Here is a 27,328-nt window from a genome sequence, read left to right as displayed (position 1 = left end):
CCAAGGCAAGCAGTGCCAGCTGTTCCTGTGACGGTGCCCCAGAAGCAACTAAAAAAGAAACATTGTGCTTTTTTTTACTTTTTTTTATACCATTCATATACTTTTGCTGTAAAAAACAACTATTAGGAGCTTTCGTACCCCTTCATATCGCTGCTGTCCAATGAAAAACATGTATCTCCAAAATGGTGACTTTACAGAATAAAGCAAAACTGATCTGAACTCTGAATGGAAGTCAATGTAAAATAAAGAGTTTATCCCAAGTAATTAATTATTCTATTGGTCCATTCCTGCAGAATTATTGACACAGTGTACAGAGCAGCTGCAGGGTTCAAACCATGGGGAAAACTAAAAACGGTGAAAAATGGAGATACATGTTTTTCATTGGATAGCAGCAATATGGTCATTTCCCTATGCAAACTCGCTTAACTACAACATGCAACAGATGTGAAGACCCTCTGTGAAGACTGACAGTGTTGAATATCTGCCATTATTTCTTCTCTAGAACGTTTCCATCTCCTCGCTCTAATAACAGGGCTAATTTTTGGTATCTCCAGTAAGCATCACACCAGGAGAAGTTGTGTCTACATACAAAAATCAACCATAACATTAGTACTCCCTGCCTAATATAAAGTACCCCCCTCTTGTGCTGCCACAACAGATCTGACCATTTAAGGCATTGACTCCACAAGACCTCTGAAGGTGTCCCGTGGTATCTGGCACCAATATGTTCCAATATGATCCTTTCCTAGTCCTTTACATTGGCACATATTATCATTTGTCCTGCATCATCACCTTAATGTGTGTCTCAGTCTGTTAACTGCAGCATATTAAAATGGACAGAAATAAGGTGGAATTGGTCCTGTTAGACTGTTTAGTAGCTAGCAGTGTTTACACTGACTGGAGGAGGTAAGTGTGGAGCTGAAGGGAATAATACAGTGCTGGAGACTGCTGGATTAAACTACTGCCACACAGTCAGCCTGGCTGTAGGTTACTGCAATGTGTCCTTTAGAGTCAGAGAGAACATCTATGCTTTTCTGCTCAAGTAAAAATACTGAAATACATGTTAACATATTTTATAATACCACATTATTATAATAGTAATACTGAACAAAACACAGGTTTTAAAAAGCAGTTTTTAGTGTTTCTGTACAGGTTCAAACTTCTTCCTCCTCTAATTCAGTGTAGTTCAGCTGGAGCTAGCCCCCCAGCTCTGCTACATGAAAGACCACCGCGCAGCCATGAGCCCCTACCTGTACTTGTGCTGCAGAGCTGAATGGATACAAGACAGACCATCAGACGATGAGCAAGAAGGTTCATGATCTTCAGGTCAAATTAATCCAGCACTTATTTTAGAGAATCATATTTTAGAGAAGCCAGGTCAGACCACCTGGACCAAGCAGCTCTTTGCTCCTCCTCTACTCATGACGCAACTTAATCAACAACCATAAACATTGATGATTATTATTTATTATATTTAATTAAACGATGGAGGAACAGAGGAACAAACCATCGTTATATTTTGTTTCAATTCCTGAACTTTCTATTTCCCCGAGTTCATTTCATCAAAATAGCCGGAGTCTCTGCATCAGACGCAGAAGAAGCAAGGGACCGTCTAAAAGGTGCTGACATTGTTTAAAAACGTAGCTTCATTTATTTTAAAATATGAGTATTTTGTTTTACTTCTAAAACATAAATGAGTTTGACATATAGATGTCAAATCACTTGTGGTCTACAGGGACACGTAGATACACCTACCTTACTCCTCAGGCGAATTTCAATGATTATTATTATATATTATTAAGTTATTAAATTGCTTCTCATGTCTTTGGGAAACAGTGGAGGGCTTTGTGTTTTAAGCTACCTTTACTCCTGATTCTCCAGCAGAGAGCTGCTAGCGTAATGTGGTGTATTCTGGTGTCTGTTATTTCAGGGTTAGTTAGTGTGCTCAGACAAAGGACATCTAGGTGTTCTGGGCACTGGGGCTTCCACTGGGTGCCTTGCCGTTGCTGCCCTCTGCTGGGAGACAGCAGCACAGACCGACCCCTTACAGATTCCTGCTCACCCCATATTTCTAAGTCTAATTCCCTACACTGTCTGACAATAACTTGACTGGTTCAAACACCTTTACAATGTCTATTATTTGGTCTGACAGAGGGTCTAGGGAGAGAGCCCACTCTCGTTTTCTGTGGTGTTGTGTGTGCTTTGAGTTATGATGTGGTGCAGGAATCAGATTCAGTGATCCCATAATTATCCCATACTCAATCCAGCTAATTTTGTTAGTTCAGGAGCGATATATAACATAATATAACTAATATATTATAATAGTGCAGGTGAGAATAATGAGAGTAATGATGGATAAAGGTGGTAACAATAATAATAGTGGCAGATGGTTCGAGTCCATGTAAAGCAATGATTACGCAGATATTCCTCTGTGGCTGAAACTCCAGTAAAATTCGGAGACACTGTGTGTTCTGTAGAAAACCAGCCTGAATTATCAGTGCTACTTGATGCAGAGTTAATGAATGCCTGGCCAATAATGCTATTAGAGGCTACTAAAAACAAGACTGCAAATCAAACACTAGTATTTTATATTGAAGACCAGACCTAAGAAGATGGATGTAGCGGATAATCCCTGGGCCAGATGTGCCCTAAGAAAGACCCCCCCTTATGGGACCCCCCTTTGGGTATGTATGGAAGGAAAAGGAGCCTTCCTCCACCTGATGCTGCAGGAGACGTTGATGGTGGGGTTTCTGGGTCTCTCTCTCTCTCTCACATGAAGGTTTTCCTCTATGGAATGGGGAGGATTCTGAGGTGCACGTATTCGTATTAAAGGTGCACGTATTCGTCACTGTACAGTGTGGACTGTACAGCGAAATGTGTCCTCCGCATTTAACCCATCTGGTAGTGAACACACTCACACACACACACGTGTTAGGGGCAGTGAGTACACACACACACCCAGAGCGGTGGGCAGCCAACTCCAGCGCCCGGGGAGCAGAGAGGGTAAAGGGCCTTGCTCAAGGGCCCAACAGTGGCAGCTTGCCGAGCCCGGGAATCGAACCCACAACCCTGTTATCGACAGCCCGGCGCTCTAACCGCTGAGATAGGGCTTGTTGCGGTTAGCCTTTCTAAAGGATAACAAAAGCAAGGCTGACCAGGGCGCCGGGCATGAGTATCCTAGTTCGTGGGACATTCTGGACTTTCTCATGCAGGCGCCCCTTGCACCAGAGGAGTCCGTCCTGGCTCCAGTGTCTGGGCCCAGGCCTCTGTTTCTGTCTCGGCGGTCCCGCCCGCCTCTGTTCCTGTTAAGGCAGTGCCAGCTGCCCCTGTGTCTAGTTCTGTTCCAGCAGTGGTGTCTGTGACCGCCCCAAGGCAAGCAGTGCCAGCTGTTCCTGTGACGGTGCCCCAGAAGCAACTAAAAAAGAAACATTGTGCTTTTTTTTACTTTTTTTTATACCATTCATATACTTTTGCTGTAAAAAACAACTATTAGGAGCTTTCGTACCCCTTCATATCGCTGCTGTCCAATGAAAAACATGTATCTCCAAAATGGTGACTTTACAGAATAAAGCAAAACTGATCTGAACTCTGAATGGAAGTCAATGTAAAATAAAGAGTTTATCCCAAGTAATTAATTATTCTATTGGTCCATTCCTGCAGAATTATTGACACAGTGTACAGAGCAGCTGCAGGGTTCAAACCATGGGGAAAACTAAAAACGGTGAAAAATGGAGATACATGTTTTTCATTGGACAGCAGCAATATGGTCATTTCCCTATGCAAACTCGCTTAACTACAACATGCAACAGATGTGAAGACCCTCTGTGAAGACTGACAGTGTTGAATATCTGCCATTATTTCTTCTCTAGAACGTTTCCATCTCCTCGCTCTAATAACAGGGCTAATTTTTGGTATCTCCAGTAAGCATCACACCAGGAGAAGTTGTGTCTACATACAAAAATCAACCATAACATTAGTACTCCCTGCCTAATATAAAGTACCCCCCTCTTGTGCTGCCACAACAGATCTGACCATTTAAGGCATTGACTCCACAAGACCTCTGAAGGTGTCCCGTGGTATCTGGCGCCAATATGTTCCAATATGATCCTTTCCTAGTCCTTTACATTGGCACATATTATCATTTGTCCTGCATCATCACCTTAATGTGTGTCTCAGTCTGTTAACTGCAGCATATTAAAATGGACAGAAATAAGGTGGAATTGGTCCTGTTAGACTGTTTAGTAGCTAGCAGTGTTTACACTGACTGGAGGAGGTAAGTGTGGAGCTGAAGGGAATAATACAGTGCTGGAGACTGCTGGATTAAACTACTGCCACACAGTCAGCCTGGCTGTAGGTTACTGCAATGTGTCCTTTAGAGTCAGAGAGAACATCTATGCTTTTCTGCTCAAGTAAAAATACTGAAATACATGTTAACATATTTTATAATACCACATTATTATAATAGTAATACTGAACAAAACACAGGTTTTAAAAGTAGTTTTTAGTGTTTCTGTACAGGTTCAAACTTCTTCCTCCTCTAATTCAGTGTAGTTCAGCTGGAGCTAGCCCCCCCAGCTCTGCTACATGAAAGACCACCGCGCAGCCATGAGCCCCTACCTGTACTTGTGCTGCAGAGCTGAATGGATACAAGACAGACCATCAGACGATGAGCAAGAAGGTTCATGATGTTCAGGTCAAATTAATCCAGCAGAAAAACAAAAACTGCATCATATTTTAGAGAAGCCAGGTCAGACCACCTGGACCAAGCAGCTCTTTGTTCCTCCTCTACTTATGACGCAACTTAATCAACAACCATAAACATTGATGATTATTATTTATTATTTTTAATTAAACGATGGAGGAACAGAGGAACAAACCATCGTTATATTTTGTCTCAATTCCTGAACTTTCTATTTTACCGAGTTCATTTCATCAAAATAGCCGGAGTCTCTGCATCAGACGCAGAAGAAGCAAGGGACCGTCTAAAAAGTGCGGACATTGTTTAAAAACGTAGCTTCATTTATTTTAAAATATGAGTATTTTGTTTTACTTCTAAAACATAAATGAGTTTGACATATAGATGTCAAATCACTTGTGGTCTACAGGGACACGTAGATACACCTACCTTACTCCTCAGGCGAATTTCAATGATTATTATTATATATTATTAAGTTATTAAATTGCTTCTCATGTCTTTGGGAAACAGTGGAGGGCTTTTTGTTTTAAGCTACCTTTACTCCTGATTCGCCAGCAGAGAGCTGCTAGCGTAATGTGGTGTATTCTGGTGTCTGTTGTTTCAGGGTTAGTTAGTGTGCTCAGACAAAGGACATCTAGGTGTTCTGGGCACTGGGGCTTCCACTGGGTGCCTTGCCGTTGCTGCCCTCTGCTGGGAGACAGCAGCACAGACCGACCCCTTACAGATACCTGCTCACCCCATATTTCTAAGTCTAATTCCCTACACTGCCTGACAATAACTTGACTGGTTCAAACACCTTTACAATGTCTATTATTTGGTCTGACAGAGGGTCTAGGGAGAGAGCCCACTCTCGTTTTCTGTGGTGTTGTGTGTGCTTTGAGTTATGATGTGGTGCAGGAATCAGATTCAGTGATCCCATAATTATCCCATACTCGATCCAGCTAATTTTAGTTAGTATCAGGAGCGATATATAATATAACTGATATATTATAATAGTGCAGGTGATAATAATGAGACTAATGATGGATAAAGGTGGTAACAATAATAATAGTGGCAGATGGTTCGAGTCCATGTAAAGCAATGATTACGCAGATATTCCTCTGTGGCTGAAACTCCAGTAAAATTCGGAGACACTGTGTGTTCTGTAGGAAACCAGCCTGAATTATCAGTGCTACTTGATGCAGAGTTAATGAATGCCTGGCCAATAATGCTATTAGAGGCTACTAAAAACAAGACTGCAAATCAAACACTAGTATTTTATATTGAAGACCAGACCTAAGAAGATGGATGTAGCGGATAATCCCTGGGCCAGATGTGCCCTGAGAAAGACCCCCCCTTATGGGACCCCCCTTTGGGTATGTATGGAAGGAAAAGGAGCCTTCCTCCACCTGATGCTGCAGGAGATGTTGATGGTGGGGTTTCTGGGTCTCTCTCTCTCTCACATGAAGGTTTTCCTCTATGGAATGGGGAGGATTCTGAGGGAGAGATAGGGCTTGGTGCGGTTAGCCTTTCTAAAGGACAACAAAAGCAAGGCTGACCAGGGCGCCGGGCATGAGTATCCTAGTTCGTGGGACATTCTGGACTTTCTCATGCAGGCGCCCCTTGCACCAGAGGAGTCCGTCCTGGCTCCAGTGTCTGGGCCCAGGCCTCTGTTTCTGTCTCGGCGGCCCCGCCCGCCTCTGTTCCTGTTAAGGCAGTGCCAGCTGCCCCTGTGTCTAGTTCTGTTCCAGCAGTGGTGTCTGTGACCGCCCCAAGGCAAGCAGTGCCAGCTGTTCCTGTGACGGTGCCCCAGAAGCAACTAAAAAAGAAACATTGTGCTTTTTTTTTGCTTTTTTTTTTATACCATTCATATACTTTTGCTGTAAAAAACAACTATTAGGAGCTTTCGTACCCCTTCATATCGCTGCTGTCCAATGAAAAACATGTATCTCCGAAATGGTGACTTTACAGAATAAAGCAAAACTGATCTGAACTCTGAATGGAAGTCAATGTAAAATAAAGAGTTTATCCCAAGTAATTAATTATTCTATTGGTCCATTCCTGCAGAATTATTGACACAGTGTACAGAGCAGCTGCAGGGTTCAAACCATGGGGAAAACTAAAAACGGTGAAAAATGGAGATACATGTTTTTCATTGGATAGCAGCAATATGGTCATTTCCCTATGCAAACTCGCTTAACTACAACATGCAACAGATGTGAAGACCCTCTGTGAAGACTGACAGTGTTGAATATCTGCCATTATTTCTTCTCTAGAACGTTTTCATCTCCTCGCTCTAATAACAGGGCTCATTCTTGGTATCTCCAGTAAGCATCACACCAGGAGAAGTTGTGTCTACATACAAAAATCCACCATAACATTAGTACTCCCTGCCTAATATAAAGTGCCCCCCTCTTGTGCTGCCACAACAGATCTGACCATTTAAGGCATTGACTCCACAAGACCTCTGAAGGTGTCCCGTGGTATCTGGCGCCAATATGTTCCAATATGATCCTTTCCTAGTCCTTTACATTGGCACATATTATCATTTGTCCTGCATCATCACCTTAATGTGTGTCTCAGTCTGTTAACTGCAGCATATTAAAATGGACAGAAATAAGGTGGAATTGGTCCTGTTAGACTGTTTAGTAGCTAGCAGTGTTTACACTGACTGGAGGAGGTAAGTGTGGAGCTGAAGGGAATAATACAGTGCTGGAGACTGCTGGATTAAACTACTGCCACACAGTCAGCCTGGCTGTAGGTTACTGCAATGTGTCCTTTAGAGTCAGAGAGAACATCTATGCTTTTCTGCTCAAGTAAAAATACTGAAATACATGTTAACATATTTTATAATACCACATTATTATAATAGTAATACTGAACAAAACACAGGTTTTAAAAAGCAGTTTTTAGTGTTTCTGTACAGGTTCAAACTTCTTCCTCCTCTAATTCAGTGTAGTTCAGCTGGAGCTAGCCCCCCAGCTCTGCTACATGAAAGACCACCACGCAGCCATGAGCCCCTACCTGTACTTGTGCTGCAGAGCTGAATGGATACAAGACAGACCATCAGACGATGAGCAAGAAGGTTCATGATGTTCAGGTCAAATTAATCCAGCACTTAAACCTGCATCATATTTTAGAGAAGCCAGGTCAGACCATCTGGACCAGGCAGCTCTTTGTTCCTCCTCTACTCATGACGCAACTTAATAATCAACCATAAACATTGATGATTATTATTCATCATATTTAATTAAACGATGGAGGAACAGAGGAACAAACCATCGTTATATTTTGTCTCAATTCCTGAACTTTCTATTTTACCGAGTTCATTTAATCAAAATAGGCGGATTCGCTGCATCAGACGCAGAAGAAGCAAGGGACCGTCTAAAAAGTGCGGACATTGTTTAAAAACGAAGCTTCATTCATTTGAAAAGATGAGTATTTTGTTTTACTTCTAAAACATAAATAAGTTTGACATATAGATGTCAAATCACTTGTGGTCTACAGGGACACGTCTTATACACCTACCTTACTCCTCAGGCGAATTTCAATGATTATTATTATATATTATTAAGTTATTAAATTGCTTCTCATGTCTTTGGGAAACAGTGGAGAGCTTTTTGTTTTAAGCTACCTTTACTCCTGATTCGCCAGCAATGTGTAATGTGGTGTATTCTGGTGTGTGTTGTTTCAGGGTTAGTTAGTGTGCTCAGACAAAGGACATGCAGGCACTGAGTACCCCTAGGTGTTCTGGGCACTGGGGCTTCCACTGGGTGCCTTGCCGTTGCTGCCCTCTGCTGGGAGACAGCAGCACAGACCGACCCCTTACAGATACCTGCTGGATTAAACTACTGCCACACAGTCAGCCTGGCTGTAGGTTACTGCAATGTGTCCTTTAGAGTCAGAGAGAACATCTATGCTTTTCTGCTCAAGTAAAAATACTGAAATACACGTTAACATATTTTATAATACCACATTATTATAATAGTAATACTGAACAAAACACAGGTTTTAAAAAGCAGTTTTTAGTGTTTCTTTACAGGTTCAAACTTCTTCCTCCTCTAATTCAGTGTAGTTCAGCTGGAGCTAGCCCCCCAGCTCTGCTACATGAAAGACCACCGCGCAGCCATGAGCCCCTACCTGTACTTGTGCTGCAGAGCTGAATGGATACAAGACAGACCATCAGACGATGAGCAAGAAGGTTCATGATGTTCAGGTCAAATTAATCCAGCACTTAATCCAGCATCATATTTTAGAGAAGCCAGGTCAGACCATAAAGGGTAGTGAATAGGGGAGAAGTTTTGGACTCAGTGTGTGTGAACCCTTGGCTAAATCTTAGAGGTATGTGGACAGTGGTATGGATGGTGGCATGACCTGGGCTTGGGCACCAGAATATTTCCAGAATTTTTCCCTCTAGGTCATATTGAAAAAAATAGTCATAGTACAGAATATTTTCATGCAATATTTTTAATACTTTTTCATCTTTTGATCAATACATTTTTACTTACATTAATTATCATGTGGTTTTCCAGCTTCACTTCATGACACAGTACATTATTGGCTGCAATAATTGGTACAGAGAAAGATGCAGCTGAGGCGAGTCTCTGCTCCTCTGTATGGTTTTTAGGAACCTCCCAAACCTTCCTGTGGGTACTAGTCCAGTGTCTCTCACATGGAGCTGGGTGAGGGACCCCAGGCATCCTGTTCTTTTCATATGAAAAGGGGAGTGAGCTGATTTTAATACTAAACGATGCTTTACTACACCAACCATTTCCATCACTTTTCTTAAAGTTTTTATAGCACTTTAATATAGTGTTTAATTTTCAACAATAGTGTCAAATAATCACAATATCAGCATTATTCTACTGATGTAGAGATGTTTGTGGTACTGTTATACTGCTGCCTGCTGCCAGTGTGTGTCTGCTTACCAGCAAATACAGGAATCAAATGAGGGCACTGAACCTTGTATGATCAGCAGCACTAGCTCTTGTTGACCTCTGAAGAGCCAGTAGAGCGCAGTGTTGTACAGTGAAGAGGACTTTTGGTAGAGGGTGTGGCTGTAAGGTTAATATTTCCTGGTTAGGTGAACATACACGACAAAAGACATATGAAGGAGTTTCATATGCTGAATGAATGAATGAGTGAGTAAGGGAGGGAGGGAAGGGGAGGGAGGGAAGGAGAGCTATAGAGAAATAATGAAGGGAGGGTAGTCATTTTCATATGCTGGAGAGGTTTCACTTTCCCAGTGCCTGGTTTATGAAGATGATTCAGTACAGAAACGATCATTGGGTTTTGTATGGGGTTCATATATACAGAGTCCCCTCTGTCCGGCTGGGGTTTTTCCTCTTGGGTTTCAGGACAGCGTCTAAGCGTTTACAAAACACTATGAATAGTGTTATATAATTATATAATGTGTTAAAATAAACACGAGTGTTAACATACCAGTAGTACACAGAAACTAACTAAGATCACCTGAAACAGGTACAGAATGAGGGAGGGAGGGAATGAGAGAGGGAGGGAATGAGAGAGGGAGGGAATGAGGGAAAGAACACAGAAGTGAGATAAGGAAAGGAAAAAAAAGCACTATATCTCACTCCACTGCGCTCCAACTTCTCCATCATCTAGGCACAGAAATAAAAGACTATGAATATGAGTTATGTTTAATGTGAAGATAAAAAGACACATCTATTCTATACCTCTAACACTGTTCATTATTGAGTAAATTCAGGTATTTTATCTGAATAAAAGCATAAATGTTGCGAACACCAGCCAGTTCTCATGACCTATTTCCTGACACCCAAAACCTGTTTTTTTAATCATCCAGGCCTGCAGCTCTAAAACATTCAAAAGTACAATATCACTCATACATGAGCCTGTAGTTTTATGGGAACTGTACAGGTTCCTCTGCAGATAAGATTAAGATTTAAGATCTAATTTTTGACCTCACAAATACAAACCCATTGCATCAGCAGTACAACAGACCTTCCACGGTCGGTTGCTACACCAGTCCTGGTTTCAGTCTTACTCAGTTTCTGCTTACACTGAATTCTTTACTGTTTGGTCACAGTTAAACAGATGTTACTAGACCCTAAACACTGCAGACACTCTTTTCCCTACTTCACATTTCAACTATCAAAATGAGCCTTACTGCTTTCACTGCCTTGTTCCATTACAAATACATCAGTCCACAGGTACCAGCACTCTAAGTAAAGATGCTACATTATTTGGTTCTATAAAGAGCCATTACTGCAAAAGAGATTATTTTTTAAGAGTGAACTTGGTCTATAAACTGTTTTTGTTAAAAAGAGCTAGACCATTCACTTATCCAGAGTGACTTTCCTCTCCTTTAGACACATATATGCATTAGAGGTCAGCTGCAGTTAACAATGTTAACACTAACACAGGTAGTGACTGATAAACCCATGTGAGCTCATTACAAATAAATATCCTTAACAGAGACTGACCAGAGTTTGTGTTTCCTAAATCTTGACTAACACTACTTTAATGCTTGTAATAAGGGTTTCTCAGGTCAGTCAGAAGTTACTTCATGTGATAAACAGTTTAAATCTAATAAATACTTAACAATACAAGGCTAAATCAATAGAAGAACAAAAGCAACTATTTTTAAATCAATTAAAGCCACAACACTTTAGTTCAACTTCATGTCCAATAGTACTTCAATAGTGGGATTATTTTCAGCATGTTTAATTCATTAATAAATTAATATGAATAAATATTCATTAATACATGAAAATGAAAAGCAGAGACAGCAGCTCCTGTTGGCTCCTCTATTAGGTCGTCCTACAGTAAGTATGCCAATTTCAGGCTGAGCACCAAAACACCTTTAACAAGACATTTGAACAGCTTTTCAGAGATCATTAGTATTAGTAATGCTTTGTGATGCTTTAGACGTCATTCTCCCTACAACTTTGTTCTGCTCTGTGAAATGTTGATACTGAAACATGCAGACACACAAACATGGATAGGCTGTTAAAAAAACAGAATTGCATTTCAGTCTAAAGGATTCTCCAACAATAACATGACATCAGCAGCGTCAGCCTCTCCTTTTCTGAAGGACACCAATAGATACAGGTGCAGCTGCTATTATTAGTCAGCCCTGTGAGTCATCACCTTAAGTATCTTCAACTTCCATTAGCAAACCAAAATAAGGCCTTAATGGCCTGCAGTCATTGTAACATGGTTTAAAAGACTATCTGGCCAGACTGTCTGGCTTCCTTCTGCATGCACCAGCTAGCTGTGAAGTGACAAACACACAATGAAAAGTGTTAGCACTTTCTGTAGCTCCTTGAAAAAGCTGTACAGCTTCTCTCACTTCCTCTCACAAGGATGGCCTAGTCATTCCACCCACCCCAAAAAAAACCCGAATCATGTGCAGATTGCTCATCCTTATTAAGGATACTTGCAAGGACTAAGGGGGCAGCATGAACAGCCAAAAACAACAACAACAAAACTCTCCAAGCCACTGAGAACAGACCCACAATTGGCCTCATTAAATGCTAAATATTTAAATGACAAAGTATTGTTGGGAGTAACTGTCTCTGGAGCATTGCTGTGAGAATTTAAATGCATTCAGCAACAAGCGCGTTAGTGAGGTCAGATTGTGGGATGATCCCCATCCCAGTCAATCCCCAACTCCACAAATCATCCTAAACGTATTAGGTGAAGCAATATCCATCCATCATTCCAGAGAGCACAGTTCCACTGCTCAATGCTGGGGGGCTTTTTACCCCTCTAGACCATGCCTGGCATTAGGCAGCATGGCGCCAACAGGGTCATGTTTATCTGCTCCAGAGAGTCCTACTTTATTGGCAGTGCTTCTCTACAGGGACTAGACGAGCTGTGTGTGTGTGTGTGTGTGTGTGCGCGCGCATTTGCATGTCTCAGCAATGGGGACAACTTAAAGTAGCTGAATGCATGGACTTCATGGGATGTCCTAATTCATTTACATGACTGTATGGTCACCTAAAATGGCTCAGTGGTACATGTTTTTTTAATGGTGAGACACACCCTCTGTAAATGTTTTTGATGGTTTAATCTCTGGGTGCTGCTGTTACAAGTCATCTCAAATGTACTAATAGGAGCATGTTGAGCTGTTCATTAATTTAGATATCAATACGAGCTTTGCTAAGAAGTTATTTCCATTATATTAGATTGCTGGTTGTTGTCAGGGTTTTATACAAAAGCATTAGTGCAGTGATGCAGACAAATTATTATTATTATTATTATTATTATTGATGCTGTGTTTAATTCTTAGTATAGATTTAGAATTTATTATTGGGAGTATTTAGCATAATTAATTTGTATAATCAACCATGTTAAATATTTATAATCATATGATTGTAATTATTGTTAAATATAAATAATATTAATACAATATTTTAAATATTAAACATACACACACACACACACATTATATATATATATATATTATATTTTATATATATATATATAATCTTTATTTATTCCTAATGTATTCCTAACAGAACAGGCCCAAACAGCATTTCACAGGCTCTTTGGTGTTTCTGAATGAGTAGTCATATATTTATTCTCAAAAAAACAATCATACACTAAATGTCCAAATGTTTGTGGACATCCCTTCTAATGAATATATTCAGCTACTTTAATATGCACCTATTGCTGACACAGATGTGCAAAGGCACACATACAGCTTCTCTAAACCCTGTGGAGAAATACTGCCAACAGAATATGAAGCTCTGGAGCAGATAAACATGAGCAGAGGGATACAATGTATCCCAGCATTAATCTGTGGTGCAGTGGATCTGTGGTCTCTGAAATGATGATTCAGTACTTTAGGAATGAGTTGGGTTGGTGGTGCACTTGTTGCTTAATACAATCAAATCCTCAATGCCTCAATACTTTTGTCCATACAGGGTGTTCTCCCCTCCATCAATGCCATTTACAATACACACTACACACTGCAACCGCAAAGCCACCGGCATTACAGTTATCATCATCCCTTACTCAGTGATGTGGTCTGGCAGAATCCAGTATCCAGGCCAACACTGCCAGACTCTGGAAAACTTCTTCCCCAGACCATTAGACACACAGGGCCTGAACTGACCCTTGCGCGCACACACACACACACACACACACACACACACCTCAATTGTATGCACCCTCACCCAACCTCATTACAGTACTCCTACTGTTAGTTCAGGACTTGAAGTGAGCAATCTTGTGCCCCAGTAACTGCTGTGTTCATATATGATATAAGCTGACCATAAACTACCTGTGTGTTTGCATTACATAAACTATATGGACAAATATATGCTTATTCATGGACACAAGATTATGCTATATGGACACATGCTTATTCATTGTTTCTTCTGAAATCACTTTTGTTGGAGTGACTGTCCAGGGAAGGCTTTCTACTAAACTTTGGAGCATTGCTGTGAAGATTTGATTGCATTCAGTGATGAGTGTTAGTGAGGTCAGGATGTTGGATGATCACCACACCACCTCACCCCCAACTTATGGGTACTGGATGGAGCATCAGCTTATGCGCTCAGCAGCGCTGCTGTGCTGCCGCGCGAGAGGCACGACATCCCCCGCGAGCTGAGGAGGAGGCGGCGGGGGAGCCGGGCTGGAGCTCTGTGTCGCGCCCGGAGGAGACGCTACAAGCCCGCTCTTCCTTCTGTAGTCATGGGGAACGTGAGGTCGCTCCCCAATAAGATGCACGAGCTGGCGGCGCTAACGCGACATCAGAGGGAATACCGGGAGTGCAGCATCATGGTGTTCACATCCCCCCTCTGCTAACGCTGACTCGGCCTGTGATGTCCTGCACTCAGCTGTGTGCAGGCTGCAGACACAGCACCCGCAGGCCCTCCTCCTTATCTCCGGAGACTTTAACCATGCTTCTCCATCCTCCACTCTGTCCACCTTCACCCAGTATGTAACCTGCCACACCAGAGACATGAAAACACTGGACCTGTTTTTTGCCAACACAAAGGAGGCATACAACTCATCACCTCTCCCTCCCCTTGGAAGATCTGATCACTGTCTGGTTCATCTTCTGCCTGTGTACAAACCCATTGTACATGGGGAACCAGCTGTCACCCGTACAGTGAAGAAATGGTCTAAGGAGTCTGAGGAGGCTCTGAAGGACTGCTTCGAAACAGCGGTGTGGGAAGAACTGTGTGATCCTAATGGGGAGGACATTGACAATCTCACTCACTGCATTACGGACTACGTCAACTTCTGTGTGGATAACACCGTGCCCACCAAGACTGTTCTGTGTTTTTCCAACAACAAGCCATGGATTAATCCAGATATAAAGGCTCTCCTAAAAGCGAAAAAGCGGGCCTTCAGATCTGGTGACAAGGATGAGCTGAAAGCTGTGCAGAGGGAACTGAGAAGGAAGATCAGGGAGGGGAAAGCCAGCTACAAGAGGAAGATGGAGGAACAGTTGCAGCAGAACAACATCAGGGGAGTGTGGAAAGGCCTTCAAACCATCTCTGGCCACACAAAGTCCAACTCCCAGGTGGTGGGGGACCAGAAGTGGGTGAATGATCTCAATCTATTTTTCAACAGATTTGATCAATCATCACCTAGCCCTGCCCCCACACAGACACCCCTGCTGTATCCCCACTCAGCAGCACTACCATCATGCTGCCCTCCCCCTTCTTCTTCTTCTTCTCTCAGAACTTCTGGCTCACAATCATCACCATCATCATCCCCTAATGGCTCATCGTCTGGCAGCATCAACCACCCATTCACACATTCCAGCACCCAGCCCCCCTGCTCCAACCTGTCCTTCACAACAACCCAGGTGAGAAATGAGCTGAGGAAGATCAAGCCTAAGAAAGCTACAGGTCCTGATGGAATCAGTGCCAGGCTCCTCAAGTCCTGCGCTGATCAGCTGTGCAGGGTAGTTGAGCATATGTTCAACATGAGTCTGAAACTGGGAAGAGTACCACAGCTGTGGAAAACATCTTGTGTGGTACCTGTGCCCAAAACACAGCACCCAAAGGACCTAAACAGCTACAGGCCGGTGGCACTGACTTCCCATCTGGTCCTCAACCACATCCGCCCTCTGGTGAGCCCATCCATGGACCCTCTTCAGTTCGCCTACCAGCCTGGTGTCGGGGTGGATGATGCTGTCATCTATCTTCTACACAGAGCTCTTTCTCACCTGGAGAAGCCCGGCAGCACTGTGAGGATCACCTTCTCCGATTTCTCCAGTGCTTTTAACACCATACAGCCAGGGCTTCTAAAGGACAAGTTGGGACATTGTGGAGTGGACAGTCACCTGTCAAACTGGATACTGGACTACCTCACCAATCGACCACAGTATGTGAGGGCACGGGACTGTGTCTCTGACTTGGTGGTCAGCAGCACAGGAGCCCCTCAAGGAACGGTCTTGGCACCGTTCCTCTTCACCCTGTACACTGCTGACTTCATGTACAGCTCACCGACCTGTCACCTCCAGAAGTTCTCTGATGACTCAGCGATCGTCGGCCTCATATCCAATGAGGAGGACAGCGAGTACAGAGAACTTATTCAGGACTTTGTGGACTGGTGTCTGCAGAACCATCTGCAGATAAACGCTGGAAAAACCAAAGAACTGGTGGTGGATTTCCGCAGGTACAGACACCCCCCTCCATCAGTGAACATCCGGGGTATGAACATCGAGAGTGTGGACTCTTATAAATACCTGGGTGTTCATCTGAACAACAAACTGGACTGGTCAGTCAACACTGCAGCTCTCTACAAGAAAGGCCAGAGCAGACTCTACCTGCTGAGGAGATTGAGGTCCTTTGGAGTGCAGGGAGCGCTCCTGAGGACGTTCTTCGACACAGTGGTGGCATCTGCCATCTTCTATGGAGTGGTCTGCTGGGGCAGTAGCATCTCGACGGCAGATAAGAAGAGACTGGACAAACTCATAAAGAGGGATGGCTCTGTCCTGGGATGCTTCTTAGACCCAGTGCAGGTGGTGGGAGACAGGAGGATGACAACCAAGCTGGCATCCATGCTGGAGAACAGCTCCCACCCCATGCATGAGACTCTGGCAGCACTGGGCAGCTCCTTTAGCGACAGGCTGCTTCACCCCAAGTGTGTGAAGGAGCGGTATCGCAGGTCCTTCCTTCCTGCTGCCGTCAGACTACACAACCAACACTGCTCCCAGCGGACCACATACACACACACTTAACTACACACACATGTTCATGTTCAGGGAATACTATGTGCAATATCCCACCCCCATGTGCAATTAAGAGTCTTTTGCTGTAAATAATATTGTTTATTGTTTATTGTTTTTTTAATTCTTATCTATATTGTGTGTATATAGTGTAAATTATTTATTTATCTAAATTTTTGTAACTGAGTGTCCTGCTATCCCTTTCTGCTGTTACACTGTGAATTTCCCCACTGCGGGACTAATAAAGGATTATCTTATCTTATCTTATCTTACCAAAGAACAGTTCATCCCCAACTCCCAGACTCCTCTGCACACCTGTGTCAGCAAGGGCTACAACCTAAAGTAGCTGGATGCATTCCTTACAACTGGTGTCTGTTCACAAACAGTCGGACATTATTTTGTTACACTATAAGAAATACTGCATTAATACTTTATTTTAATGAGAAGCCAGTTTGTCTTCCCCAAAGCTAAAATGAAATCTACACCACGGATAAACTGGTGACTGACAATCCTGTGGATCAAATCACTAGAGAACAGGACTATACAGCCATGTGACAAAAATGTAGACACCCGATGAATACTTCAAATTTTCATCTGAACACTACTGAGAGATGGAGGTAATTTACCTAACACATACAACAAAGAAATATCTTCAGCATCAGCAATGGTTACAACTGAAAGAAGCTGAATGCATTCAGTAGAAGAGTGTCCATAAATATTTGGACAAATAGTATATGTTAAAAAAAAAAAAAAAAAAAAAAAAGGGATGTGATGAAAATACATGACTGTATGGCCACCTGAAACAGCTCGGTTGTACTTTTATTTTTGGATCAACACCACCCTGAAGGCCTATTTACAATGTTGGAGGCTTGATGTCTGGGTGCTGGTCAGTTTTACAAGCAATCTAAAATGAAGGGACACAGAAAGAGCATTTACTGAGACATGCAGGACGTCTTACAAAACAACTTCAATCAGCTGCTTTAGAGTAGAGTTGTCTATTTAATCCTGAGATTTTTTGCAATTAACTAATGCAAGCAGCAGTACGTGGCCACTAAATGCACCAGTAATTGAACTTGATTGCTGAGGGTGTAGTGCAATCATACAGTCATAGCTCCAGGTCATTGTCATGGGATGATCACGCTCGTCTCATTAGAAAAACAGACACGTGGGATTCTGCTGGAGAGATTAGTCAGATGATAATTAGACCGATCCATGGGACAAATCCATTCACTAAACTTGATTCATAACTCAGGTTTAGAGTTACCTACAGACACAGATTACAGCAAAACAGCAAGACCTACCCTATCTAACCAGCACTAACCTGCCCTCGACCTGTTCTCAACTACCAGGTTATCCACTCTAGTCTGTGTATTAGTTTGTCCATATGTCCTCCAGGCAGCAGAGCTTGTGAAACGTGTAAAAATGAAACAATCTGTTGTTTACTTGCACAATATACAATATGACCCCTGTAAGGACATTTATGATATTTAGGAATTCTGAACAGACCGAACATGAACATTGTGAAGAGTCTGTTTAAAAGCAAAAGATTCGGTGCTACCTTCCTTTCTGTGGGCTATCTGCCCCATCGTTTCATCAAAGTATTTGATGTCCACTGGTCTTTTATTTTCTGCTCATCACTTTCAGCTGTCTGATCTGTTTACTAAGGAGCAGTACAGGGAAGAGGGGCAAGCAGGGCGGATCTCACACACCCCGGCATATCTGTAGGCAGATACAGTGAAACACTGTTTTGTGTTCCAGAAGTGTCCAAAATCAACAGATTACTGTTACTACTATTGCTGCTACTATTAGATTTGTTTTTTTTTCACTAAATATCTGTAAATTCCAGATCCGCTGTCACTATTTTTGTTTCTGCTGTTTTTCAGCGTTAGAGAGACGACAGCTTAAACTGAACATAGGCGTGGCATGTAATGGAGGACAGACAAGAGCAGTTGGGAGGGTGGCTTGGGGGCTTGTGGTCAAAGTATCACACACCACAGTATAGGCTCATTTCCAGAAAATGTGAAAATGAATAAGCTGTGGGAGACAATATTGGAGTTGGTGTTACCTCCAGAAAACCCAGGGTCTCCCTAAAACTGGCCTAGTGACACCCCTGGTGCTGAGGCCTGCAGTAACATAACATTAAGTAAAGTCTGAAGGACCATTTTGTTCCTCTAATCAAAACAGAGGTTAAAGCCTCCCCACCACGTCAAGGTATGGTCCAATCGGAGAGGGAAAAAAAAGACACCTACTGATCTCACTGATCACCTGACCTGAGATAAAGAATAACGGTGATGCCGACTTTCTTTTCGTTCTTTTAAACAGACCTCCGCTCTCTTGTGTGTCCTATTGTTGCTTCTCTGGTCCTTAGCACTCCTGCTCCTCTAGTCCCTTAAGCGAAGTCTCAGTGTTCGTGGTCATGTGCCTTGTCATCACATTATTTTCAGTTCTTCTGCTGCTACAGTTCCTGTCCCAGGAAGGTGACTGGACTGGTATAGTTGGAGAATTTAGACGACCAGCTCACACAGCTTTATAAGTTCATTCTGCCACTGCTGTCCCGGTGGTTCCCTGTGGTATCAGGCACAGGAACATGTCCAGAAGGCCTAGAGAGGATGGGTTTAAATTAGCATTACATTCATTGTTGGTTGGGTCTTGCATCAGGAATAATTTTGGAAAATATTTTATTAACAATGAGAAAACATTTTAGATGATGTTTGGGGTTATCAGGACTCAAAACATGAACAACAACTTTATAAATCATTTTAGACTTTTACAGTTCTGTACATTACATTAAAATGAATAAACTTACTTTTTGCTCAGTTGTAAAAAACATTTGGAAAATATCCAAGTATAGACACATTTCAAAATAAAAAAATATAGCAAGTCCAATGACAAGGGTGGAGAACAAACTCCAACAGGCAGTACTGGATCCTTAGAGGAAAGAGGAGAAAAGGTTCTTTTTAACACCATGTGAAAAAACGGCACTATAATCAGCTCAAACAGGCTTCACTTGGCTTATAAGAACACTGTTTAAATTACGGAGACCCATGGGACCCACACAATTGGATCAGATAATTCCAGGTTTCCCCAGAAAAAATAATGTATATTTATAAATTAATAAATGTATAAAATTAACTAAATGAATACTATGAATACTTTACTACAAAAGCAACCAACACACCCTTGCTACACATGAAACCGTACATTTAGTTTCTAATAGTTTGTGAGCATTTTCAGCTGACAGAAATAGAACTTGACAGCCACAGACTGATGTAAAAGTGCAGTAAAAGTCTGGTAATAAACACTTACCGATTAGAGCGCTGATTGGTAAGTGCTTATTATTATTGTTAAACTAGAGTAATGAAACCGCGCCAGTGAAGCGCACTGCTGTTTATGTATTGCATTTTTACAGCAGCACTCTGCAAAACCAATAAGGATAGCTGAAGGGTTCATATTGTTCGATCATGTTTCTTGAATATCAGACGTGGCGGCGGCAGAGGAGGCGGAGGCGGGAGTTGGCAGTGGGAATGACACCCTACACCACCCAGATGCTGCTCACCTGTGGCCGTGCAGGCAAATGAGCCAGATGAATGGCATAGAAGGACAGGCTCAGTCACACACAGGGAGTGGCACTGTACACATGTCTAGTGACCCTTTACAGCTCCACTCGGGCTGATCTGTTTTGTAAAGTTTTCGTTTGGGTGTGGTGGAGGGAGGTTAAATAAAGGTATGTGTGTCAGTTGAGCCCTGGGTTTGTGTCGTCAATATTGTACATACAGCCATATATATATACACACACACACACACACACACACACACACACACACACACAAAAAAAAATGCTCACTCACCTGCGGAAATATGCATGTACATAGTGGCTGTTCCATTTCCATACTGGTTTGAAGCTTTACACATATACAGGCCATTATTGTTAGAGTCCAGTAAGATTTCCAGCTTCTCATTATCAACTCTGCCAGAAAGCGTCTTGTTTACCCTGTAAAAAAAACCCCAAAAAACTAAATGTTACTATTCTGTAATACCCTCAAACAGCATAAACCAGGGATGGTCAGAATATTCCGATATTCTGATGACCGTATGCTTAAAACCCTCCCCCCCCCCTCTCCTCGTTGCAGGTTTAAATCTACCCCTACGCCCAAAACGAATGTGTGTCTAGCTGCCTAAAGAATGTGAATGCTGCGAACACAAAAACAAGAACGAGCTGTTGCATGATTGACTGTACAGATTCAGCAGGAGCTCTCCTTCTACAAAGTGCTGAAAGCTAAAGAAAAGAGAAACTGATGGATTGCTGCAATTCTGAAATCCAGGCACTGAACCGTGTGGCAGCTCACTGAATGATGAAGGCATGCTGTGAAAACAGGTGGGCAAAAAACAAGCTTACTGTAGATGCCAATTTAGCGACATGCTAAGGTCAATTACAAGAGAAAGCAATCTAAACCTGGAAGAGCCAGTCTACTAAATGAGCCTGAAAACAGTGGAAACCACTCCTAAGACCCTTCACTCAACTGATATGATGCTTTATCCTCTAAATGGGTATGGTTTGAGCCTCGGTTGGCTGGACATTCCTGGCTACACATCACTGTACATGGACCATTGGCTTTTTGATAATTTGAATGGATCACTGTAGAGTCCAACTGCCTTTAACTTCAGCAGATAATCGCTTGCATCATTCCCAGCTTGGTTGTTTTCCCTAATAAACGCAGCGGCTGTGTCGCAGACTAAAGGGTTGTGCTTCAATGGGAGTGTGATGTCAATGCATAACCCTCTATAGAAGCAGGTAGGAAACGTTCTTACTGTAATGTTTCCTGGGTTTTTGTTTATCTAACTTCAACACAGGAAGATCTAATAAATTTTAACAGGACGTAGTTTTGAATTTGTAGTTAAATAGCTGAGTTCCTCTACTGTAATACACTGTAAATCTGTCTGTGAAACTTTGAAAGTTGCAATTGCAAGTGAGCAAAATCTGAAAGTAGTCCACTAAAGAGAAACTAGAGGTTTCTGGCAGCTGAGCTGGTTCTAGACCAGGTTCTAGATAAACTGATATTTTACCAATGTCTGTTGTGAGCAGTGCAGCTGCACCCAGTCATTGTTCAGCGCTCCATTACCTGCTCCAGGTGAACGTTGTTGGTTGAGGATTGGCATCAGCTACACACCTCAATTCTTGAGATGCTTTAACATTAACTGAATCTATATACACAATCTGCGGAGGATCTGAGAGAAAAAAGCAAACACACACACACACACACACACACATACACACATACAAACAGTCTTTTAACATACAAAATAATAAAAATAAAAATGATTTAGAACTTTTGATAAAATTTAGAAACTAGGAAATCTTAGTTTGACCTTCTAAAAAAAAATGCAAAAAATGCAACAAAACATGCTGTTGCCTACACTATATGTGCAAATGTTTGTGGACACACCTTTTATTAAATGTGTTCAGGTACTTTAAGTTGCAGCCATTGCTGACACAGATTGTCGAGTCCCTGTAGAGAAGTACTGCCAAAAGAATAGGACGCTCTGGAGCAGATAAACATGAACCTGTTGGCACCATGTCTAAAGCCAGGCATGGGCTAGAGGGGTATTTAAGCCCCCCAGCACTGAGCTGTGGAGTAGTGGAACTGTGTTTTCTGTAATGATGGATGATGGGGCTTCATCCAGTACTTTTGGGATAAGTTGGAGAGTGTGGGGTTGTGATAATCCAAAATCCTGACCTCACTGCTGATGAATTTAATCAAATCCTCACAGCAATGCTCCAGAGACAGTTACTCCTAACAAAAGTTGGTGCAGTTAGTCCTTTTTATACCACTGATGTCCGAAAAAACAATGAATAGGCAGGTCTCCCAATACGTTTTCCCCATATAGTGTATTTATGATACTTCTTCTGTCAGATAATGAACAATGGAGGAAAATGAAGGTGGGAAGCACTTAAAGATCTTATTCTTTTGTCTCCAACAACAGAAACTGTGTTATCTTATGAGGGAAACTTGCAAACAGCACAGCGACATCACTATTTCAGTTTGTGTTGATATGAATAGAATGCTGGAGGTGAATACGGTGGTGTTGTTTATACAGCCTCATATTGTCTAAATACAATGATTGATTGTTTGCAATGGACCACTAGGGTATTAAGGACAGTCACCTTGCTGACAGCAACTTACAGTGGATGACTAGTGCATAGTCCAGTATGAGCTCCTCCTTCAGGGTAGGGTGATTCACCAAACACTGAACCTTCTGCTGGTTCAGCTCTCGGGATGCTACACCAATCAGGCGGCTTTTGACAGTGTAGAATCCATCAGGTTCTGCAGACAGATCAGTCTTTACTTTCACAAGGTCACTCAGAGCACCGAGATTCCAGGAAACATGTGCCTCAGGCTGAGCTTTAGCGGTGCAGGTTACCAAGATCACTTCAGAATCACCAGCAACAGGAATCACATCAGCGTTCACACTGACGACAGGAGGAACTGTAATAGAAGACAGATACATCAGTACACAGCAGAATGAAAATGAAAAGCAAATAAATGCAGCGTTTAATTTTGCATACAAAGATAAACTACAGTTTCTGCCAATTTGCAAATGTAAATTAGTTTAAGACCACAAACTAAATTTAAAATAAAATTAACCACACCACAAAGGAACAGGGAACAAACCAGACCATGTCACAGAAGTGACTTACACACCAGATTTCAAAATATTATATATATATATATATATATATATATATATATATATATATATATATATATATATATATATACACACAGTGCCCTCCATAATTATTGGCACCCCTGGTTAAGATGTGTTCTTTAGCTTCTAATAATTGAGTTTTTTTTCTAAATAATATAGGACCACGATGGAAAAAAAGGTAAATCCAACCTATATATATATATATATATATATATATATATATATATATACATAGCAGAACTGCAAAACAGTTGTTTTTAGTTCCTGCTTGATGTGCTGTTCCTCTTTACTAAAAACGAGCCTAACGGACACTATCTGTCTTTTAATCCTTTAGTTTCATTATCGGAATGAGGTTTCTGTCCTGCCGTGTTTTGTGCTGCAAGTAAACCATTAAAACCTTTTTAAATTCCACATTCTTGAAAGTCATTAAAGGGTCCCTAGAATGGAAAGCTTTCTCTCTTGGTATAACTGAATAATAAAAGTTACATGAATCTAACAAACTGAACCTCAAACACTCATCTGAGGAATCACATTTTCCTTTGCATTATTCAGACGCCCTGGTGTGTGTGCGTCACTTAACTGGGGAAAACATTGGACCAGGACGCACTGTAGGAAAAAGGCAAGCCAGCAGAGGCATTGAGATGCTTTGGCCAATGTTGGGCAACCTTGGGTCCTGGTATTCTTGTGGATGACTCTTTTGAAAGCACTGACTCCAGTAGACCTTGGAAGGTACTGTGGTATCTGGTATCAAGACGTAAGCAGCAGATCCTTTAAGTCCTGCAAGTGGTAAGGTGTGTCCTCCATGGATCAACTGGTTGCTGAATAATGGCAGGGTGTATTATCCTAAATAGGGAATACTGTTGCCATGAAGGGATGTACTTGGTCTGCAACAGTGTTTAGGAAGGTGGCATGTCAAATAAATATCCACATGAACAGCAGGGCCTAAAGTTTCCAGAAGAACATTTGGAAGAGCACCACACTGCCCCAGTTTGTTTGCCTTCTTCCTGTAGTGCATCCTGCTCCCATATCTTCCTCAGGTACGTGACTCACACAGAAAAACAAGAAAACAAGATTCCTCAGTTCTGGTGTTCAAATTTAGGCACATTCAGTGGTGGGCATCAGTATTCTGGCTGGTCTTCGGCTATGCAGACCCTCAGTCAACAAGACATTAGACAAGGGATTAGACAAGACAGTCTGGCCTTAACACCCCACGCCTATAAATGATCATTCAATAGAGTTGAAGAAAAAAAAATCCTAAATGTATTGCTTACATTAACATGAAGGACATCTCTTACCATGTACAGTAAGCGGTATCTCTCTCTCAAAGGGTCCACTTGGAAAGATGTTGAAAATGCACGTGTAGATTCCTTCATCTGCTAAGTTCACATTCTTCAGACGAACTGAACCAATGTATTCTTGAATGTTTCCAATAAATTCAATTCTGTCTCCTAATCCATTGATGTTTTCTGTTTTGCCGTCTGGAGTGATGACAAAAATATTCTCATTCTTAGGGCTGTTCGGTGTCCTTTTTTGCCATGTAATCCGTGTAAGTTGCTCACTTGTGTCGACCAGCTGACAGAACAAGGTGCCTTCCTCTCCTGCTGTGAAGGTGACCCTTTGACCAATGACCTTTATGGCTGTTCAAAAAGAAACAAACAAAAATGAAGTAAGGTTAAAACAATAGATCAATTATACCTAATAAATGTTGCCATCTGCTCTAGAGGAGATCTGCATGGAGGAATGGGCCAACATACCAGCAATGGTGTGTGCCAACCTCGTGAAGACTTACAGAAAAGTCCAACAAAGGATATATAACAAAGTATTGAGATGAACTTTTGTTATTGACCAAATTCTTTAAAAATCAGATTTTTATTTTCTCATTTTGTCTCTCATAGTTGAGGTCTACCTATGATGTCAATTACAGCCTCTCTCCTCTTTTTAAGTGGGAGAACTTGCACAATTGGTGACTGACTAAATACTTTTTCCCCCCACTGTATGTGTGTAGCATTGACCTCTATGTATGATCCACAAGACCTCTGAAGGGGGACTGTATTTTCTGGCACCAATGTTAGCAGCAGATCCTTTCCTAGTCCTTTACGTTGTGAGGTGAGACCTCCATGAATCACATTAGTGATTCGTATTTTCCCACATATTATCATTTGTCCTGCATCATCACCTTAATGTGTGTCTCAGTCTGTTAACTGCAGCATATTAAAATGGACAGAAATAAGGTGGAATTGGTCCTGTTAGACTGTTTAGTAGCTAGCAGTGTTTACACTGACTGGAGGAGGTAAGTGTGGAGCTGAAGGGAATAATACAGTGCTGGAGACTGCTGGATTAAACTACTGCCACACAGTCAGCCTGGCTGTAGGTTACTGCAATGTGTCCTTTAGAGTCAGAGAGAACATCTATGCTTTTCTGCTCAAGTAAAAATACTGAAATACATGTTAACATATTTTATAATACCACATTATTATAATAGTAATACTGAACAAAACACAGGTTTTAAAAAGCAGTTTTTAGTGTTTCTGTACAGGTTCAAACTTCTTCTTCCTCTAATTCAGTGTAGTTCAGCTGGAGCTAGCCCCCCAGCTCTGCTACATGAAAGACCACCGTGCAGCCATGAGCCCCTACCTGTACTTGTGCTGCAGAGCTGAATGGATACAAGACAGACCATCAGACGATGAGCAAGAAGATTCATGATCTTCAGGTCAAATTAATCCAGCAGAAAAACAAAAACTGCATCATATTTTAGAGAAGCCAGGTCAGACCACCTGGACCAAGCAGCTCTTTGCTCCTCCTCTACTCATGACGCAGCTTAATAATCAACCATAACCATTGATGATTATTATTTATTATATTTAATTAAACGATGGAGGAACAGAGGACAAACCATCGTTATATTTTGTCTCAATTCCTGAACTTTCTATTTTACCGAGTTCATTTAATCAAAATAGGAGGAGTCTCTGCATCTGTATGTTCACCTAACCAGGAAATATTAACCCCACAGCCACACCCTCTACCAAAAGTCCCCTTCACTGTACAACACTGCGCTCTACTGGCTCTGCAGAGGTCAACAAGAGCTAGTGCTGCTGATCATACAAGGTTCAGTGCCCTCATTTGATTCCTGTATTTGCTGGTAAGCAGACACACACTGGCAGCAGGCAGCAGTATAACAGTACCACAAACATCTCTAAATCAGTAGAATAATGCTGACATTGTGATTATTTGACACTATTGTTGAAAATTAAACACTATATTAAAGTGCTATAAAAACTTTAAGAAAAGTGATGGAAATGGTTGGTGTAGTAAAGCATCGTTTAGTATTAAAATCAGCTCACTCCCCTTTTCATATGACAAGAACAGGATGCCTGAGGTCCCTCACCCAGCTCCATGTGAGAGACACTGGACTAGTACCCACAGGAAGGTTTGAGAGGTTCCTAAAAACCATACAGAGGAGCAGAGACTCGCCTCAGCTGCATCTTTCTCTGTACTGAGCCTTTCAGACAGCAGCCAATAAACAGTTGCAGAAGAAGCAAGGGACCGTCTAAAAAGTGCGGACATTGTTTAAAAACGAAGCTTCATTTATTTTAAAAGATGGGTATTTTTTAAACTTCTAAAAAATAAATGAGTTTGACATATAGATGTCAAATCACTTGTGGTCTACAGGGACACGTAGATACACCTACCTTACTCCTCAGGCGAATTTCAATGATTATTATTATATATTATTAAGTTATTAAATTGCTTCTCATGTCTTTGGGAAA

The 27,328-nt window shown here is 41.8% G+C and overlaps 1 protein-coding gene across 1 annotated transcript; it reads right to left on the bottom strand.

The window, feature by feature from the left end:
* Positions 1-17,635: 17,635 nt before the first annotated feature.
* On the bottom strand, positions 17,636-26,382 carry LOC140560875 (nectin-1-like). Its single transcript, XM_072685500.1, has 7 exons — positions 26,196-26,382; positions 24,857-25,198; positions 23,036-23,338; positions 21,974-22,079; positions 20,702-20,844; positions 19,660-19,781; positions 17,636-19,453 (listed from the first exon to the last, which is right to left on the bottom strand). The coding sequence occupies exons 1-7, from the start codon at positions 26,260-26,262 to the stop codon at positions 19,427-19,429; spliced, it is 1,110 nt and encodes a 369-aa protein (XP_072541601.1). The 5' UTR covers positions 26,263-26,382; the 3' UTR covers positions 17,636-19,426.
* Positions 26,383-27,328: the final 946 nt, after the last annotated feature.

This window comes from Salminus brasiliensis, chromosome 8 (genome assembly GCF_030463535.1).
Source record: "Salminus brasiliensis chromosome 8, fSalBra1.hap2, whole genome shotgun sequence".
NCBI classification, from domain to species: Eukaryota; Metazoa; Chordata; class Actinopteri; order Characiformes; family Bryconidae; genus Salminus; species Salminus brasiliensis.
Note: the sequence above shows the minus strand (reverse complement) of the source record. Positions and strands in the feature narration are given on the sequence as shown.

Bases quoted from the DNA above. Each gene is read 5' to 3' on its own strand.
- LOC140560875 (XM_072685500.1), bottom strand. From the start codon at position 26,262: ATGAATCTTCTTGCTCATCGTCTGATGGTCTGTCTTGTATCCATTCAG. The intron at 25,199-26,195 runs GTAGGGGCTCAT...CTTTTTGAACAG, and splicing joins GCTCTGCAGCACAAGTACAG to CCATAAAGGTCATTGGTCAA. The intron at 19,782-20,701 runs GTGAGTGAGCAT...CTTTCCTCTAAG, and splicing joins GTACATGCATATTTCCGCAG to GATCCAGTACTGCCTGTTGG.